Source organism: Micropterus salmoides, unplaced genomic scaffold (genome assembly GCF_014851395.1).
Source record: "Micropterus salmoides isolate LMB-PRFRI ecotype aquatic unplaced genomic scaffold, ASM1485139v1 Ms_hic_scaffold_6, whole genome shotgun sequence".
NCBI lineage: Eukaryota > Metazoa > Chordata > Actinopteri > Centrarchiformes > Centrarchidae > Micropterus > Micropterus salmoides.
In genome coordinates this window covers 4,731,079-4,749,878 of record NW_024044348.1, presented here as the reverse complement: position 1 = coordinate 4,749,878, position 18,800 = coordinate 4,731,079, and the positions used below count along the sequence as shown (strand labels likewise).

Below are 18,800 nucleotides of genomic sequence, written 5' to 3'. Positions count from 1 at the left end.
TAAAATGTATAGCGGTCAAGAAATCAACTTTACTGGAAAAGAAAAAAAATAGCTTACAAACTAGCTAGCTTCAGAAACGCCTCCTTCATTTCCCATGATCCTTTGCGCCCAGGCACCGAGCTGACCCACAACACGGGAGGCTGTTAGCTAAACGTTAGCTAAACAATCAACACTTATCAGTCCCCGAATAAAATCTAACTGCAGTTTGTCGCCACAATGAAAGATGTTACCGGGTACCTGAAACAGCAGCAGAGCAACAGCTCTACGCCGGAGATGGCGGCGGAGTGGCACATGTTGGAGGAGTTTTACAACAAAAGGTAAAAAGAAAGAACGCCGTAAAAGTCAGCTAGCTAACGTGAGCTAGCTCATTCATTGGCAATGCACGCTGAGTCATGCACAGAGCTAGCGTTAGCTTAGCTTTAGCTAATGCTAGCCGCAAGTTTCTTCTTCAAGATCAGAGCCCGAAACTTGGCTTCTAATAGTAAATTTGTAAAGTGGTCAGGAAACAAGAAAAATACGATTTAATGGGTTGAAGCCTCAAACCCAACACCAATAATTTAGGCAAATGGAAAAAGGAAAAAAAAAAAAGGTGTCAGTCTGTCACAAGTTTTCCTAGCTAAGTTAGCTATTTGCTAGCGTTGATGCTCCGCAGTGCACCATAAGGATAAAACAACGTTTAAGTTAATACTGTTTTGTAAAACATCAGTATGAAGGTTAAACTGATACTTAGCGTTAAAAATAGTTTTGTATTTTAGGAGCTCCAACTTTAAATGTCCATCATTTGTTAACTTCATCAGTGTTCAAAGTTAAAATAACCAAAAATGCGGATTTGTTTTTACAGACAGCCACATTAATGTGAACACCCTTTTTATAATATACACATTGCCTAATAATAAAAAGTTTTACCCCCTTCGGGAGTTTAATGTTTTGTGTATAAAGTAGAAAGGGTTATTTGTTAAAGAAATATTGTGAGCCAGGTTGAGGTGTGAAGAAGTTTCAGACACTGATGAAGACTTAACATAGCATTGTTTATTGAGCCGAGGAGATACAGTGTCAGCATACAACATGTGAACACATCAAATGCCAACACCAAATCTGAAGGATAACCTCTTTTGGTTCTTTTTATCTTTCTGGCTTCCCCCTAGTGCCTGTTGGTTTCCTTATTAGATCATCTTTAACTGGCCTTAACCTAAAACAACAAATCTATGTTATGTTTAGACTCCAGTGCTACATCATATTGATATCTATTACTATCCTTGAGTCAGTAAGTCCTTGTAAACATTCTTGTAAGATTTATCCTTGCCAGATTGCCAGAGAATACTGATATCTGCTTGCGGGACGCCTGAGCTGCTGTCATATCATCAGTCACGCACCAACCATCACTATCAATCAACTAAATTTCACCTGTATCTAAAAGTGTTTTGTTAGTTGATTTGCAGACATAAACTACAATGTTTATTTTGAGTGTGTTTATGCTCATGATAGCTGTAATGATGCAGAGTAATTCAGATGAACTGGTGACTATAACATAACTATAACTAACTGTTTTGTTTTTCCATTGACAGATTGTGGCATCAGTTGACTCTGAAGCTGACAGACTTTGTTAAAGATCCTTGCTTCAAAACAGGAGATGGCCTCATACAGGTAACCACACACAACCCAGTCACGCAGCTGTGTTTTCACCGAAAGTACCCTTAACGTTTAGTCCCAGGAAGGAACTACTACCATAAAGAAACTAAACTGTTCCCTCAGCCAAACTGCTATGTGCATTTCCACCGCTTTCTAAAGACATGACGGATATTCTTACTCTGACCAATGCGTCATACAAACGTCAGGCATAATTATTTATGCAACACTGCAACAGCACAGCAACCGTGGAGGAGATTCAAGTTGTGCGGTTGTTGATTGGGATTTTTTGGCTTGCAAATGTAGTCATTCAGTCACCGGTGGAAAAGAAACAAACAACAGTTACAAAGTGAATTCAAAAATGCCCTAAATGTTAGACTTAGTAACCTCTACTCAACCAATCAGAAATGTTCAGCTGTGCAAGCCCCACTCCTCAAAGGTCCGGTACTTTTGGAAAGTACTCCTACTGTATACTACTTTTATTTATTTTTTTAAATCAAGGTTTAGTTGGCTAAAAGTCTGGGTATTTTAGTCAAAAGAAAATCAAAAGTATTTTAGTCTCATTTTAGTCTTTTCTAACTCCTTAGTATAGTTTTGTTCTAATTTTTATTGCAAAGGAGACATTGACTTATCTCAATTCCCAGGTGGTCAGCCTTGATATGCCGCTTCAAGTTTGTCTAGATTGCTTGCGGTCCGATATAATAAGGCACTCTGTCCGTCTCATTGTATTAATATGTAACCAAATATCTAAGCACCTCTTTCTCCCAAGCATGTTGTGTTCTTCACCAGAGTTCGTATCCTCCACAGTAAAGTAACGTTTTCCTCGCGCACTAGGCGTCGCCCCGGCATTCAAAGCACGGGAAGAAAAAAAATACCACTGAATGAACACACTGTTCAAGTGAAAATTTAGAGGTAGAAAATATGGCCTGTAATATTGTCTTCTCATTGCAGAAACTGGCCACACCACTAATAAATTGCAGGAGTGTTGAACATACCATCATAAACGGTTAAAGTCTCAAACTTTGTAATGCAGTTGTTTGCATTTGCTATATTGTTATTAAATCTATTTGTTTTGTCTTTATAACAGGCACATTATCACAGTAATTAAAATGTCTTGTGTTACTGATATTTATCAAAATTACTCTTATAGCACAGAACTATGTTCCTCGTCTTTTTTACACCACATTAGACCAAATTGGGATTTGTGTCAAACACTATAAAAACAAATTTTGTTTCTCTTGGATTATTTCCAAACCCTACATCTCTGTATCTCACACTGTTGGGAATGTTTTATGTTCATAGTCATGCCATTAGGCGCTATGTTTAGCCTTTTATGTTAAGGTACTACATTAAGCCTTGCCACTGATGTATAAGGGTTTACTGGAAACACCGTCCTGCTCAGAACATTTAGTAAAATATATACCAATTCAGACACTTGCATAAAACAAGGAATTTTGATCAAATATTCTCTCTAAATGAGGAAATTTAACCATAAATAATGTCAGAATTTAAATTCTATTTGTGGCCACTATAGAGAATTGATATGATTTAATGTTTTCTGTGATCTGACATCTTTTTTTTTTATTCTTTCTTAAAGCTCTATGACAATTTCCTCAGTGACTTCGAACACAGGTGAGATAAAAGTGTCAAACTACCTGCCAGTTCAGTATTTTTTTTTTTTTAGCTTGTGCTAATTTATTATCTTTGCTCACTTATCAGAATCAACCCACTGTCCCTCATGGAGATTATACTGTATGTTGCCAGACAGATGCAAGGTAAGGACAACGTGAAGCAGCAGGAAATATTTCTTGGCGGAACACACTCTTAATTTTTGGGGTATTTACAAAACTGTTTTTGTTTTCAGATCCAAAAGATGCCATCACTTTTCTCGAGAAGACCAAGGACAAGGTAACAAAGTCCTGCAATAAAATCCTCTTCATAAAGGTTATGATGATCAGTTTGTGATGAAACTGTTTCAACGACTTGTTGATTCAACTTTATGGTAATCTTCAATCGTCTTCAATACTTCGATATAAGTAGGGGAGGCTAAATAAGAGAAACACTTCTCTGTATGATGCAGTACAAGTCAGCAACACCTCAACACACAGCTTCCTACATGATCATAAAGTTGATTCAACACCTCTGTAAAGCAGTTTCAACACACATTGTACACCTTGTTCTAGCTAGGTGTACCTATAAAACTGGCAGCTAAATGTAAATGATAGAATTTTTAACAGTTTTTCAGATCAAACTTTAATATGTCTCTTCTCTGGTTCAGGTGAAAAGCAGCGACGAAGCCGTCATTCTCTGCAAGACGTCTATCGGCAGTCTTAAACTGGAGATCAGTGATCTTCCTGCCACAAAGGTAACAGCTCCTGTACTCTCAGCGCTCTCTCTTTCTTTGTTTTTTTTTTTCAAGCTGCTGTGCAGACAAACGTGCCTCACATCTGATCAGATATAACACGTTTTCAAATGTCAAGCCGCCGGTAATGTTCGCATGTGATAGGTCGTCAACGCAGAGCGGCAAACACCACAAGCAGCTGTTAAACTGCACACCAGTGGTGCATTCCCACTCACACATGGGCGTGTAATCCCTCTTCTTATGTGCAGACACAAGAATCTGCAAAAAGCAACAGAACATGCCCACACTGCCTCGGAGAAAATCTGAAAGCTTTATCTCCAACATCTATCGGGATAAACGACCATGAATCATAAAGTAAAAATGTTCATAAAGTCACTTCCTGGCTCATAATCATCACATTTACGTATATTCCAGATTGTTGATGTACATTCAAACAGTAGCCAGTGTAGCATGACTTCTGAAAGTGAAGATTATGTTGTTGTTTTTATTACTTTTATCATTATTATAGTATAATGTAACTTTAATACCACAAAATGCAATCAAGCATCTAACAAGATAGATGGATAGATACAAACGTGAAGATGGATAAATGCAGATTTGCCAAATTGAAAATAGTATTGTGGTGAAGAAAAAAGTCTTTGCTCAGAGTTTAGTAACGGACTTCATGGCAACAGTACACAGTTTATTTATCTCCCAAAGCATGATGGGAACCCTGTAGGTAAAGACTTAGAACATAGTAATTCCAAAAGGAACATAAAAATATACCTTTTTTTTTTGTCAACACATTTTTTGAACGAGCTAAGGGTTGTAACGTCGAACATGGATCTCTTATCTCACAAACACACTTGAAAAAATGTGGACAAATATAAAGGCATTTATATACAGTGGGTAGAACAAGCATTTGATACACTGCTGGTTTTGCAGGTTTTCCTACTTACAAAGCATGTAGAGGTCTGTAATTTTTATCATAGGTACACTTCAACTGTGAGAGACAGTTGAAAATAGTATTGTAATGGGGGGGGGGGGTCAGTTTTTAGCACCACAGTCATCCCTGGCCTTTTGTATTTTTTTAGATTCATGATTCTTTTGCCTGTCTTTCCTTATGCACCAAAATACCAAATCATACCTTGGATGTAAGAATCTACTTGGCAATAAAATTAGTTTGATGTCCTGACAGAGTTTAAGAATTGTGTAAATATTGCCTTTTTGTCCTTCCAGAAACTCATCGAGGAGGTGGAGGAAATGTTGAATAACTTGCCCGGGGTGACGTCTGTCCACGGCCGGTTTTATGACCTCTCTAGCAAATATTATCGCATCATCGGGAACCACGCCTCCTACTACAAGGATGCTCTGCGCTACCTCGGATGTGTGGACATTAAAGACCTGCAAGGTGAGCAAAGGCATGATGGGGAAACAAACACTTGAACTTGAAGTCGTGCTGATGGCGCAGAGGAGGTCATTTAGATTAATGTTGTTTACGCCACAGAGACGGAGAAGCAGGAGAGGGCGTTCACACTGGGGCTGGCTGGACTCTTAGGAGAAGGAGTTTACAACTTTGGAGAGCTGGTGGGGTTTTCACTAATCACAGTGGTCTTATTTGTTTGTCAGTGCTGGACAGCCTCTCAGCTGAAGCCCGTTGACCACATCTGCTGTTGTGTCTTTGCAGCTAATGCATCCTGTGCTGGAGTCCCTGAGGAACACGGACAAACAGTGGCTGATTGATACACTATACGCCTTCAATGGAGGCAATGTGGAGAAATTCCAGGGCTTCAAGTCTGCCTGGGGTCAGCAGGTGATTAATAGCATATGGATAACATATACTGAGACATTAAAGATTTAACTGATCACCATGTGAGAACTAAAAAGATGAGAAGTGATGTGATAATTTCTTCAACATGAAGAAAACACAAATTCATGTATTTTTCAGTTTAACCCACTTTGACATGCTGTGCCAATAGAACATTTAATAAAAAGTTAGACAACTCGCTCAGTTGAAGTTTTCGCTTTAAGATATGGATATCTGGAACCTGGTCAGGGGATTGTCACTAATACATCATCGCTGTCATCTCTGTGTGATTTTGTTTTTCTGTCTTGGTTGTAGCCTGACCTTGCAACAAACGAAGCAAAACTGATGCAGAAGATCCAGCTGCTGTGCGTTATGGAGGTGAGACACTCAAATTTCCAAGTAAAATAAGTTCATATTAATGGCGTCGTTGCAATCGGTGCATTCACTCGCAGAGAAGTCGCAATTCATCTTTGCTAATCTTTCGCAAAATGTTTAATTTTTAGGCAGATAATGGACAGCAAATAATAACAACATGAAATGTAATTTTTGCCAACTAACCAAGCCACATTTGGAGGTAGTTTGTAAATGCCACATTTCCAATATAATTTCTCCAGATGCGTCTCAGTCCGGCCACGCAAATCGGCTTTCAAAGTGTTTTTTGCGTCTAACGGGACACGCAATGACAACATCCCATCCAGAGTCATGTATTTGCATCAGAGGAGGCTTCCTCCATCGGCCTCTCAGGATGGTTTGTAATCGGTCGCACCAGACAAAGTCAGCGGCGGAGGCTGATAATGATCTGCGCCGCAACTTGATAGCACAGTTGTTTGGAGGGCGAGATGATGGCTCTCCATTGAGATCTGATTAACAGGATACCCGTGGGGTCTTAAAAGTATTTAAAAAGTCTTAAATTTCATTACCAAAGTATTATATTTCATTACCAAGGTCTTAAATTGTTTCTTGTCCTTTCGTAGGATGTGTGTGTGTGTGTGTGTGTGAGACTTCATAATATACTCCGTTTGGTGTGACTCTGATGTTATACAGAAGTACAGGTAGTGTTCCTGTTTAGCTTTACGCTCTGGTCTGTGGAGTGTTCGCGGTGCAGCAGCTCTGGCATCCAGCTCTGCGCGAATCAGTCAGTTGTTAGAAAAGAAAAGAAAACGTCTCTTAAGTGCTACTAACGTTAGCTCGACGACTCAGACTGGACAAGTGTGTAAAATTCAGAAAGCCAGAGATACGAACAAGTTGGCGGACGAGGCTGAGGGCAGTTGCGCTGATGTTGGCACAACAAGCTGATCGGCGTGCGAGCCAGTCACACTGGCGAGCGCTAATGGAACAGCAGAGCTGGAAGACCGAAGACAAGGACCGTGTCTGTGTGTCGGCATTGCACCGCTGTTGTAGGGTAACGTTATGTGAAGGGAAACATCAAACTAACGCACATTTAACTTACATCACCCAGATGCGCCGATCACGGGAACGGTGGGAAAAACAAACCGAAGCCCAACTCCTTATCCCCGCTGCTTTCAAGCCAATACTATATTTCAAGCAGCCTTTAGATGCTTTAGAAAAACAGAACAGGATGAATAATCACTGAAGCAATTGCCATATTATATTACTTTACCTTATCTAACCAAGGTGGAACTAACCGCAACAACTCATAACACAATTTGTTTGTATTTTTGATTTCACCCCTTAAGAGTTCTTAGTGCACAAATATTGTATTCATTTCATAGGTGTCATTTAGGCTGTGGATACTGGGGACATGTTTTTTAAAAGAATTTGATAAATATGTTCTGAAAAATGGCTTGCAACAAGAAATGTTAAAAAAACAAATGAAAATACTTTGAGAAAGGTTTATTTGCACAAGAAGAAAACGTGCAATTTAAAGGAAAAATACACAAATGTGCATTGTTCAAAAAAGTTTAAGCTAAAAAAATCTGAATCACTTTATTTAAATAAAGACAATTCTACCATAAAGTTGTGCAGAAAATGTCTCCAGAATGCAGGAAATTAATTGTTTAGTGCTCATAATCGTCTAGAGGACACCCAGACTGCCATTTAAATATATGTCGGCATTGAATATTTCATCAAATAGTGTTCAAATATCATCTTGTCCTGTTCTCGTTAACCTAATATTGTGAATTGTGCATGTGAGGTATGTGAATCACTTTTCAACACAAAGTGACGTCCTTGATTCATATCAAAGTACAAACACACCCCAAAAAGCTATAGTGTGTTAAATATGAATGTATTATAATAAAATATTTTATTGAATTCAGGTAACTTCGTAAATAATTTTCTCGGGCTTAAAATTAATACAGATTTTCCATTAAACGGCAGTGAAGTTGGTATTAAATTCCATCCTAGGTGGTATTGAAAAGGTCTTAAAAAGTCTTAAACTTAACTTTGAGAATCGATTTTGAGAACGAAAAGAACCAGAGCCCAAAATGGAGAAGGCTGTCTGGTCTGAATGTATAAAACCTCTTAAAGCGCACTGTGTCGCCTGCTTGAGCTACTTATAAGCTGCTTATATTGCACATACACATGTAAATACATAACATTCATAGTGAAATATTCATAGTGAAATAAACAATTTGATAGTAACCTATTTCCCATGTTTTGCTGAGCAAAGGTTTTATACGAAAGGAATTAAAGGCCCAAATATGGGCAGGGTTCACTCAGTGGTGCAAATCCAACCCAGGCTTTTAATTTAATTTTTACTGTATTAGTATGTTCGCCCCATCCAATTTTATTTAACTTTGCTGTAATTATAGGATAAACTTCTCCACATTAGACATACGGCACAGATTGCAATCATCGGTGAGAGCGATATAGATAATATAAATTAGGGTTGGGCGATGTCTACAAAATTTCCATCGGATGAAGTCTACAATGAAACATTGCGATAGACGATGTCATGTTTTACAATCACGATGACGGCTCAACATCGTGATGTCTGTCAGTCATCGCCAATGGATGATGGCATCGTCTATCCCCACACAGATTTCTGCAGCTGCTTTAAAAGGAAGTGTCACTTTCTGGTCTGACTGAGTCATAACATTCTTCTGAAATAGTTTTAACACAGACACTCAACACCAACAAAGAAAACTCTTCAAAGAGAGACATAGATGATGTCACTGTGAAGGGTAAAAACAAAACCAAGAATATTAAATCACTTAAAATGTCTCCTTTCCTTTCCAGATGACTTTCACTCGTCCTGCAAACCACAGACAGCTCACCTTCACAGAGATCGCTCAGAGTGCCAAAATCCCTGTTAATGAGGTCAGTTAGATGACGTGTAGTGTATTTAATCTGCCTGTCAGTAAATGGAATTTTTTTTATATGAAAGTAAACTGATGGGCTATAGTAGTTTCTGATGCTCTTGTGTGTTTGTCTCCTGCAGGTGGAGCTTCTGGTGATGAAGGCTCTGTCTGTGGGGCTGATCAAAGGTAACATTGACGAGGTGGACCAGAAGGTGCAGATGACCTGGGTGCAGCCCAGAGTACTGGACCTGCAGCAGGTTAGACCTCATGCTGTTTTATATGTTCAAACAGATTTTTATCAGCATTTTACCTCGACTCGAATCACGCTGCTATCACAGCTGAGGAAAATACATTTAATATATTCTCAACTGCTAAATGTTAGTTTGATAATGTATTTTCTTTGCTTTGGTAGGTAACTGTCCAAATGTAATTGGTGTGACATCATTTACAATAGAGCCTGATGACAGCTAGAGCTGCCGTTTCATACTGATGCTCAGCAGTCTTGGACTTGATGTTAGGGTTTGGTTGTGATAGCTTCTTCCATTTGGCTAAATATCTGGATTTACTCATCTCAGGCTTGAACTAATCTCTTCTTGAATTTTGTTTTTATTTTATTATTTTGTTTCTACAACACATTTAAGAGACCGCTTTTCATTTTTAGCCAATGGAAACTACACCAGCAACAGATTAAATCACAAACATCTTGTGTGAAAGAAATTAAACTCTACAGCTGGTAGACTGTGTGTCTATTAATAATGTGAATATATTTAGATGATGAACTTGGTATTTCAATCAAGACCTCCAGTATTTTTAATCAAGCAGCTTGTGAAAAATAAGTTGTGCGCAAAAGTACACCTGTTATTTCAATGTGTCATTGTTAACAACGTTTCATCTCATTTTAAACAAGGTGTGAACATTTATTAGCTACAACAAAAAATGCTTCACAGCCAACAAAATCTGATTACTGATCTAAATTTAATCTTTTTAATTAGATTCAATAATTTTATAGAGGATATTGGAGTCACTAAAAAAGGAACTGGACCAGTTTCTACAGCAGCAGCTGGAAATTGATCAGAACATAATGCAGCTAGAAGACAGCTTATTTTATTTAGTAAGGAAACTCACTTTGCTGTGGCTCAGTAATTCCACCTGAAGCTGAGTAGAACAAAGTAAAACTCTTATTCTCTTGTCAAAAACTTTGACGTCCGAAGTAGGAAACTAAAAGTTCATTCGACAAGTGAAATCTGCAGACAAAACTATAACAGAGCAATTAACTGTAAAGTTGGATGAGAAAGTGAAAGTTAAGTCACCAGTGTTTGGACTCCACCTGCTGGTTTTACACTTACCTGTTTTCTGTTTCAGATCAAAGGTATGAAGGAGCGTTTGGACTTTTGGTGTGGCGACGTTAAGAACATGGCCATGCTGGTGGAGCAGCAGGCCCACGACATCCTCACCTGAATTTCCCCTTCGGCCCTTTGGAGGGAGACCTCACTCTGTTTTGTATTGTTTTTCTTTCTGTTGGATGTTTATTCTTCTGTTAACCATCTCTGTTTATTATCAACCTGTAAATTACACTGCGGTGTTTTGCAAATAAACACTTGGTTGTAACATTATTATCGTTGCCATGTCTGGACAATATTGTTCAAAACATGAATAAAAATGACCATGACAACAGTCAAATTCACCCCTGCTAGTTATTATGCGTTTCATTTCTTTAGCTTTCTTTAGGAACATTAGCTTCATTTCTAACCACTGGATGGGGGGGCAGAAGAAGTCATGACATATGCTAGTAAACCAACAGCCCTGACGTATAATCACTTTGGCTAATGTTAGCAAAATGTTGATATCTCCAGCAGCCACAGAACAACCTTATCATTAATTTGCAGCTCCGTTTCTCTCAAAGATATGAATGTAAGTCTAATATTCGCTCCCTTATTAGCTCTGTTTTGGTCTCCAGCACTTTAGAAAACATCTATTTAGCTGCCATCTAGCTAACGGTTAAATTCGTCTGCTGTCAGGTTTTTAAAGTTTTATGTTTGTTTTCAAGCAAATGTAAATGCTAGTACCACATAACTTCACACATAAATCCAAGTATACAGTGGTTAATTTATACTCCAGCAAGTGGACGAAGTACTCAGATGTTTCGTCTTAAGTGAAAGTGTAGAAATACATGTTAAAGGTCTGCATTCAAAATCTTACTCAAAAAGAGCACAAAAGTCTTAGCATCAAAATATACTTACGGTAGCAACAGTACAAGTTCTCATTAAGTAGAACGGCCCGTTTGACAATGTGATTGTAATTATTGATGCATTTATGTGTTTATCACTGTAATGTTGCAGCTGGTAAAGGTGGAGCTCATTTTAATGGCTGTTAAAGAAAAGTTTAGTAAAAACATCTGCCTCCACAATGTAGTAGAGTAGACGTATAAAATACCAGAAAATGGAAATACTCAAAGGTAAAGTACAAGTACCTCAAAATTGTACTTGAGTAAATACACAAGTGTAATTTTTAAGTATTGTATTTAATTTTTTTCTAAAAATAAATTTGAGGTAGCCTGTCTTCACATGCAGTAGCTGCTATATTTGATGAGTTATGCCATTGTGGTATTAATTGAAAATATATTTAGGTGCGCATTCTTTTTTTTTTTTTTTTTTTTTTTTACTGATTTGTTGACTGATGTAAACTTTGTCAGTATCAGAAAGCAATTATAATTTAGATGTAGCTGCTTTTTTGTGAGCCTTTTGTTCATATTTTGATCAGATTGTACCTTATTTCCGGTTTCCAGTTCATTACATCTCTTATATGGAAATTTGATGGCTGCAGCAGTGGCAACTTTGCATAATAGGATTTTTATATGTAAAACACATGTTAACCTTATAAAATATGAAACTACTCAATAATATATGAAGACCATTCTGACAGTACGGCTAAAATGAGTTTGCGTTTTGTAACATGGATCCAGGAAAAATAAATCCCTAACATTTTTTCCTCTGGATTTACATCATTAAATCTTTATGTATTCTCTGAGTTTAAACATCACATTACTGAACCGAAGACCTCATCACTCCACTATATCAAGTGATATTGTATATCATTGTAAAGTTCAAATTAATATATAACAATTACAGGATATAATTCTTTTAACACAGGATTATTGAGCAAATAGTGCCCACAGATGATATTGAGGTTGCAGCTAACAATTATTTTTATTATTGATTAATGTGCTGATTATTTTTAATTGATAATTAAGTCTATAAATATGAAGAATTAAGTCTATAAATATAAATATGCCCCCTGTAAGTTCCCAAAGCCCCTGTTTTCATATTCACATTGTTTGTTTAATTCCATGTGTAGTTCAAAATGCAGAGATATTCAGCTTATTATCATAGAAAACAAAGTAAACCAGTGGATTTTCCACATCTGAAAAGCTGTAACCAGTGAATTCTGGGCATTTTTGCTTAAAAGCATTACTTAAAAGCTAACCTGATAGCCGCTCAATAAATCAATTTATTGACTAATTGATTCAGTTCTAATATATTGTTACAAAGAGCATCTTAGATCTATGAAGAAGACGTGATATTTTAAAAGTCAGTACCGTGACAGACCTTCTGGTTACAGCTCATCCGTAATGAGCTGCTGTGATGGATTTCTCTCAGTATATTTATTGATTACTGGTGCGAAATGGTGGATGCACAAAGAAGCTGCTGTTCTTTGTTCCTGAGGAACTGACATCAAAATCCAATGTTTACTGTTGAGGTTGTTTCTATAATACTAAAATAAGCAATAAAATAGGCTAAGAAATGCAGTGGTGGAAGAAGAACTCAGATCCTTTACCTACGTGAAAGTACCAGTACAACAATGTAAAAAATACTCCACTACAAGTAAATGCCACACATTTAAAATCCTACATTACAAGTATGATTATCAAAATGCACTTAAAAACTGAAAGTAAAAGTGTTCTGCAGTAAAATGTCCCCTGACTGATTAGTTTATTAAAACTGATAAACTGATGAATCAATGTTAGTGCAGTGTTTAACTGTTGTAGTTGCTCAAAGTGGAGCTAGCTTTAACTACATCATATAATACTACATCAAATAATATCACGGCCTGTCGTGAGCTATAGCTTAACTATATCATATACAGTTAGCTAGTTTTAACTACATCATAAATAGTTAATCAGTTTTAACTACATCATACAGAGTTAGCTAGTTTTAACTACATCATATAATATCACGGCCTGTCGTGAGCTATTGCTTAACTATATCATATACAGTTAGCTAGTTTTAACTACATCATACACAGTTAGCTAGTTTTAACTACATCATACACAGTTAGCTAGTTTTAACTACATCATACACAGTTAGCTAGTTTTAACTACATCATACACAGTTAGCTAGTTTTAACTACATCATAAACAGTTAGCTAGTTTTAACTACATCATACACAGTTAGCTAGTTTTAACTACATCATACATAGTTAGCTAGTTTTAACTACATCATACAGAGTTAGCTAGTTTTAACTACATATTATACAGTTAGCTAGTTTTAACTACATCATACACAGTTAGCTAGTTTTAACTACATATTATACAGTTAGCTAGTTTTAACTACATTATATACAGTTAGCTAGTTTTAACTACATTATATACAGTTAGCTAGTTTAACTACATCATACACAGTTAGCTAGTTTTAACTACATCATAAATAGTTAGCTAGTTTTAACTACATCATACACAGTTAGCTGGTTTTAACTACATCATACACAGTTAGCTAGTTTTAACTACATCATACACAGTTAGCTGGTTTTAACTACATATTATACAGTTAGCTAGTTTTAACTACATCATACACAGTTAGCTAGTTTTAACTACATTATATACAGTTAGCTAGTTTTAACTACATCATACACAGTTAGCTAGTTTTAACTACATTATATACAGTTAGCTAGTTTTAACTACATCATAAATAGTTAGCCAGTTTTAACTACATTATATACAGTTAGCTAGTTTTAACTACATCATACACAGTTAGCTAGTTTTAACTACATTATATACAGTTAGCTAGTTTTAACTACATCATAAATAGTTAGCCAGTTTTAACTACATCAAATAATACCACGGCCTGTCGTGAGCTAAGCTTAACTATATCATATACAGTTAGCTAGTTTTAACTACATCATACACAGTTAGCTGGTTTTAACTACATCATACACAGTTAGCTAGTTTTAACTACATCATAAATAGTTAGCCAGTTTTAACTACATCATACACAGTTAGCTAGTTTTAACTACATCATACAGAGTTAGCTAGTTTTAACTACATCATACACAGTTAGCTGGTTTTAACTACATCATACACAGTTAGCTAGTTTTAACTACATCATACACAGTTAGCTAGTTTTAACTACATCATACAGAGTTAGCTAGTTTTAACTACATTATACAGTTAGCTAGTTTTAACTACATCATACACAGTTAGCTAGTTTTAACTACATCATACACAGTTAGCTGGTTTTAACTACATTATATACAGTTAGCTAGTTTTAACTACATCATACACAGTTAGCTAGTTTTAACTACATTATATACAGTTAGCTAGTTTTACCTACATTATATACAGTTAGCTAGTTTTAACTACATATTATACAGTTAGCTAGTTTTAACTACATCATACACAGTTAGCTGGTTTTAACTACATATTATACAGTTAGCTAGTTTTAACTACATCATACACAGTTAGCTAGTTTTAACTACATTATATACAGTTAGCTAGTTTTAACTACATCATACACAGTTAGCTAGTTTTAACTACATTATATACAGTTAGCTAGTTTTAACTACATCATACACAGTTAGCTAGTTTTAACTACATTATATACAGTTAGCTAGTTTTAACTACATCATACACAGTTAGCTGGTTTTAACTACATCATACACAGTTAGCTAGTTTTAACTACATTATATACAGTTAGCTAGTTTTAACTACATCATACACAGTTAGCTGGTTTTAACTACATATTATACAGTTAGCTAGTTTTAACTACATCATACACAGTTAGCTAGTTTTAACTACATTATATACAGTTAGCTAGTTTTAACTACATCATACACAGTTAGCTGGTTTTAACTACATATTATACAGTTAGCTAGTTTTAACTACATTATATACAGTTAGCTAGTTTTAACTACATCATACACAGTTAGCTAGTTTTAACTACATTATATACAGTTAGCTAGTTTTAACTACATCATACACAGTTAGCTAGTTTTAACTACATTATACAGTTAGCTAGTTTTAACTACATCATACACAGTTAGCTGGTTTTAACTACATATTATACAGTTAGCTAGTTTTAACTACATCATACACAGTTAGTTAGTTTTAACTACATATTATACAGTTAGCTGGTTTTAACTACATCATACACAGTTAGCTAGTTTTAACTACATTATATACAGTTAGCTAGTTTTAACTACATATTATACAGTTAGCTAGTTTTAACTACATATTATACAGTTAGCTGGTTTTAACTACATCATATACAGTTAGTTAGTTTTAACTACATATTATACAGTTAGCTAGTTTTAACTACATATTATACAGTTAGCTAGTTTTAACTACATCATACACAGTTAGTTAGTTTTAACTACATATTATACAGTTAGCTGGTTTTAACTACATCATACACAGTTAGCTAGTTTTAACTACATTATATACAGTTAGCTAGTTTTAACTACATATTATACAGTTAGCTAGTTTTAACTACATATTATACAGTTAGCTGGTTTTAACTACATCATACACAGTTAGCTAGTTTTAACTACATATTATACAGTTAGCTAGTTTTAACTACATCATACACAGTTAGCTAGTTTTAACTACATCATACACAGTTAGCTAGTTTTAACTACATCATACACAGTTAGCTGGTTTTAACTACATCATACACAGTTAGCTAGTTTTAACTACATCATACACAGTTAGCTGGTTTTAACTACATCATACACAGTTAGCTAGTTTTAACTACATCATAAACAGTTAGCTAGTTTTAACTACATCATACACAGTTAGCTAGTTTTAACTACATCATACACAGTTAGCTAGTTTTAACTACATCATAAATAGTTAGCTAGTTTTAACTACATCATACACAGTTAGCTGGTTTTAACTACATCATACACAGTTAGCTAGTTTTAACTACATCATAAATAGTTAGCCAGTTTTAACTACATCATACACAGTTAGCTAGTTTTAACTACATCATAAACAGTTAGCTAGTTTTAACTACATCATACACAGTTAGCTAGTTTTAACTACATCATACACAGTTAGCTAGTTTTAACTACATTATATACAGTTAGCTAGTTTTAACTACATCATACACAGTTAGCTGGTTTTAACTACATCATACACAGTTAGCTAGTTTTAACTACATCATACACAGTTAGCTAGTTTTAACTACATCATACACAGTTAGCTAGTTTTAACTACATCATACACAGTTAGCTAGTTTTAACTACATCATACACAGTTAGCTAGTTTTAACTACATCATACACAGTTAGCTAGTTTTAACTACATCATACACAGTTAGCTGGTTTTAACTACATCATACACAGTTAGCTAGTTTTAACTACATCATACACAGTTAGCTAGTTTTACCTACATTATATACAGTTAGCTAGTTTTAACTACATATTATACAGTTAGCTAGTTTTAACTACATCATACACAGTTAGCTGGTTTTAACTACATATTATACAGTTAGCTAGTTTTAACTACATCATACACAGTTAGCTAGTTTTAACTACATTATATACAGTTAGCTAGTTTTAACTACATCATACACAGTTAGCTAGTTTTAACTACATTATATACAGTTAGCTAGTTTTAACTACATCATACACAGTTAGCTAGTTTTAACTACATTATATACAGTTAGCTAGTTTTAACTACATTATATACAGTTAGCTAGTTTTAACTACATATTATACAGTTAGCTAGTTTTAACTACATCATACACAGTTAGCTAGTTTTAACTACATTATATACAGTTAGCTAGTTTTAACTACATCATACACAGTTAGCTGGTTTTAACTACATCATACACAGTTAGCTAGTTTTAACTACATTATATACAGTTAGCTAGTTTTAACTACATCATACACAGTTAGCTGGTTTTAACTACATATTATACAGTTAGCTAGTTTTAACTACATCATACACAGTTAGCTAGTTTTAACTACATCATACACAGTTAGCTAGTTTTAACTACATTATATACAGTTAGCTAGTTTTAACTACATCATACACAGTTAGCTGGTTTTAACTACATATATACAGTTAGCTAGTTTTAACTACATTATATACAGTTAGCTAGTTTTAACTACATCATACACAGTTAGCTAGTTTTAACTACATTATATACAGTTAGCTAGTTTTAACTACATCATACACAGTTAGCTAGTTTTAACTACATTATATACAGTTAGCTAGTTTTAACTACATCATACACAGTTAGCTGGTTTTAACTACATATTATACAGTTAGCTAGTTTTAACTACATCATACACAGTTAGTTAGTTTTAACTACATATTATACAGTTAGCTGGTTTTAACTACATCATACACAGTTAGCTAGTTTTAACTACATTATATACAGTTAGCTAGTTTTAACTACATATTATACAGTTAGCTAGTTTTAACTACATTATATACAGTTAGCTAGTTTTAACTACATCATATACAGTTAGTTAGTTTTAACTACATATTATACAGTTAGCTAGTTTTAACTACATATTATACAGTTAGCTAGTTTTAACTACATCATACACAGTTAGTTAGTTTTAACTACATATTATACAGTTAGCTGGTTTTAACTACATCATACACAGTTAGCTAGTTTTAACTACATTATATACAGTTAGCTAGTTTTAACTACATATTATACAGTTAGCTAGTTTTAACTACATATTATACAGTTAGCTGGTTTTAACTACATCATACACAGTTAGCAAGTTTTAACTACATTATATACAGTTAGCTAGTTTTAACTACATCATACACAGTTAGCTAGTTTTAACTACATAATATACAGTTAGCTAGTTTTAACTACATATTATACAGTTAGCTAGTTTTAACTACATATTATACAGTTAGCTAGTTTTAACTCATTGATGAACAGTTTTAACTGACACACCATCTGTTTGCTGTTTACTCTTCAGTTAACTGTTAGCTATTTTTAACTAATTTATGAATAGTTAGCTAGTTTTAATACAAGCTTTGTCTGAAAAGTAACTGTTACTCCAGCTGTCAGTTAAATGTAGTGAAATTAGAAATACTCAGGTGAAGTACAGATGAAGTGCACATTGCACTGTAGGCTACTTGAGTAAATGTACTTTCCACCACTGGAAATGCATTTGTGTGATCAAGGAGGACTTTTTTAGTGTTTTTCCTTGTAAATGTAAATGTACACATTTTCTTATTACAGTAAACCCAGATGCTGGATGTCTGCAGTTGGCAATTTCCTTCTGTAAGTGGTGCTTCATTATATCTACCCATTTTGCAGCACCAGACACTTCAGCATGGATCAACTGCTGCTCAGGAAGCAGTTTTTAATTCATAATAATTCAACTTTGTGTGAAGTGTAACAAAGGCTTATGAATTTACAGATTTACTTTGAGAGGTCAGTGTTTGATTTCTAACTGCAGTTGTCCACTTGAATCCACTGTTTACTCAGCCTCACCCTACTAAGTTACTATTACTA

General features: G+C 35.0%; 1 protein-coding gene across 1 annotated transcript; it reads left to right on the top strand.

Annotated features, from left to right (window-relative positions):
* The first annotated feature begins 102 nt into the window (after window positions 1-102).
* On the top strand, window positions 103-10,721 carry psmd13 (proteasome 26S subunit, non-ATPase 13). The gene is made up of 13 exons (XM_038701376.1): window positions 103-317; window positions 1,566-1,644; window positions 3,224-3,258; window positions 3,346-3,401; window positions 3,491-3,534; window positions 3,905-3,991; window positions 5,207-5,378; window positions 5,475-5,554; window positions 5,655-5,780; window positions 6,090-6,152; window positions 8,976-9,056; window positions 9,178-9,294; window positions 10,400-10,721. Exons 1-13 carry the CDS (start codon window positions 217-219, stop codon window positions 10,493-10,495), a joined length of 1,137 nt encoding a protein of 378 aa, XP_038557304.1. The 5' UTR covers window positions 103-216; the 3' UTR covers window positions 10,496-10,721.
* The last annotated feature ends 8,079 nt before the right edge of the window (window positions 10,722-18,800 follow it).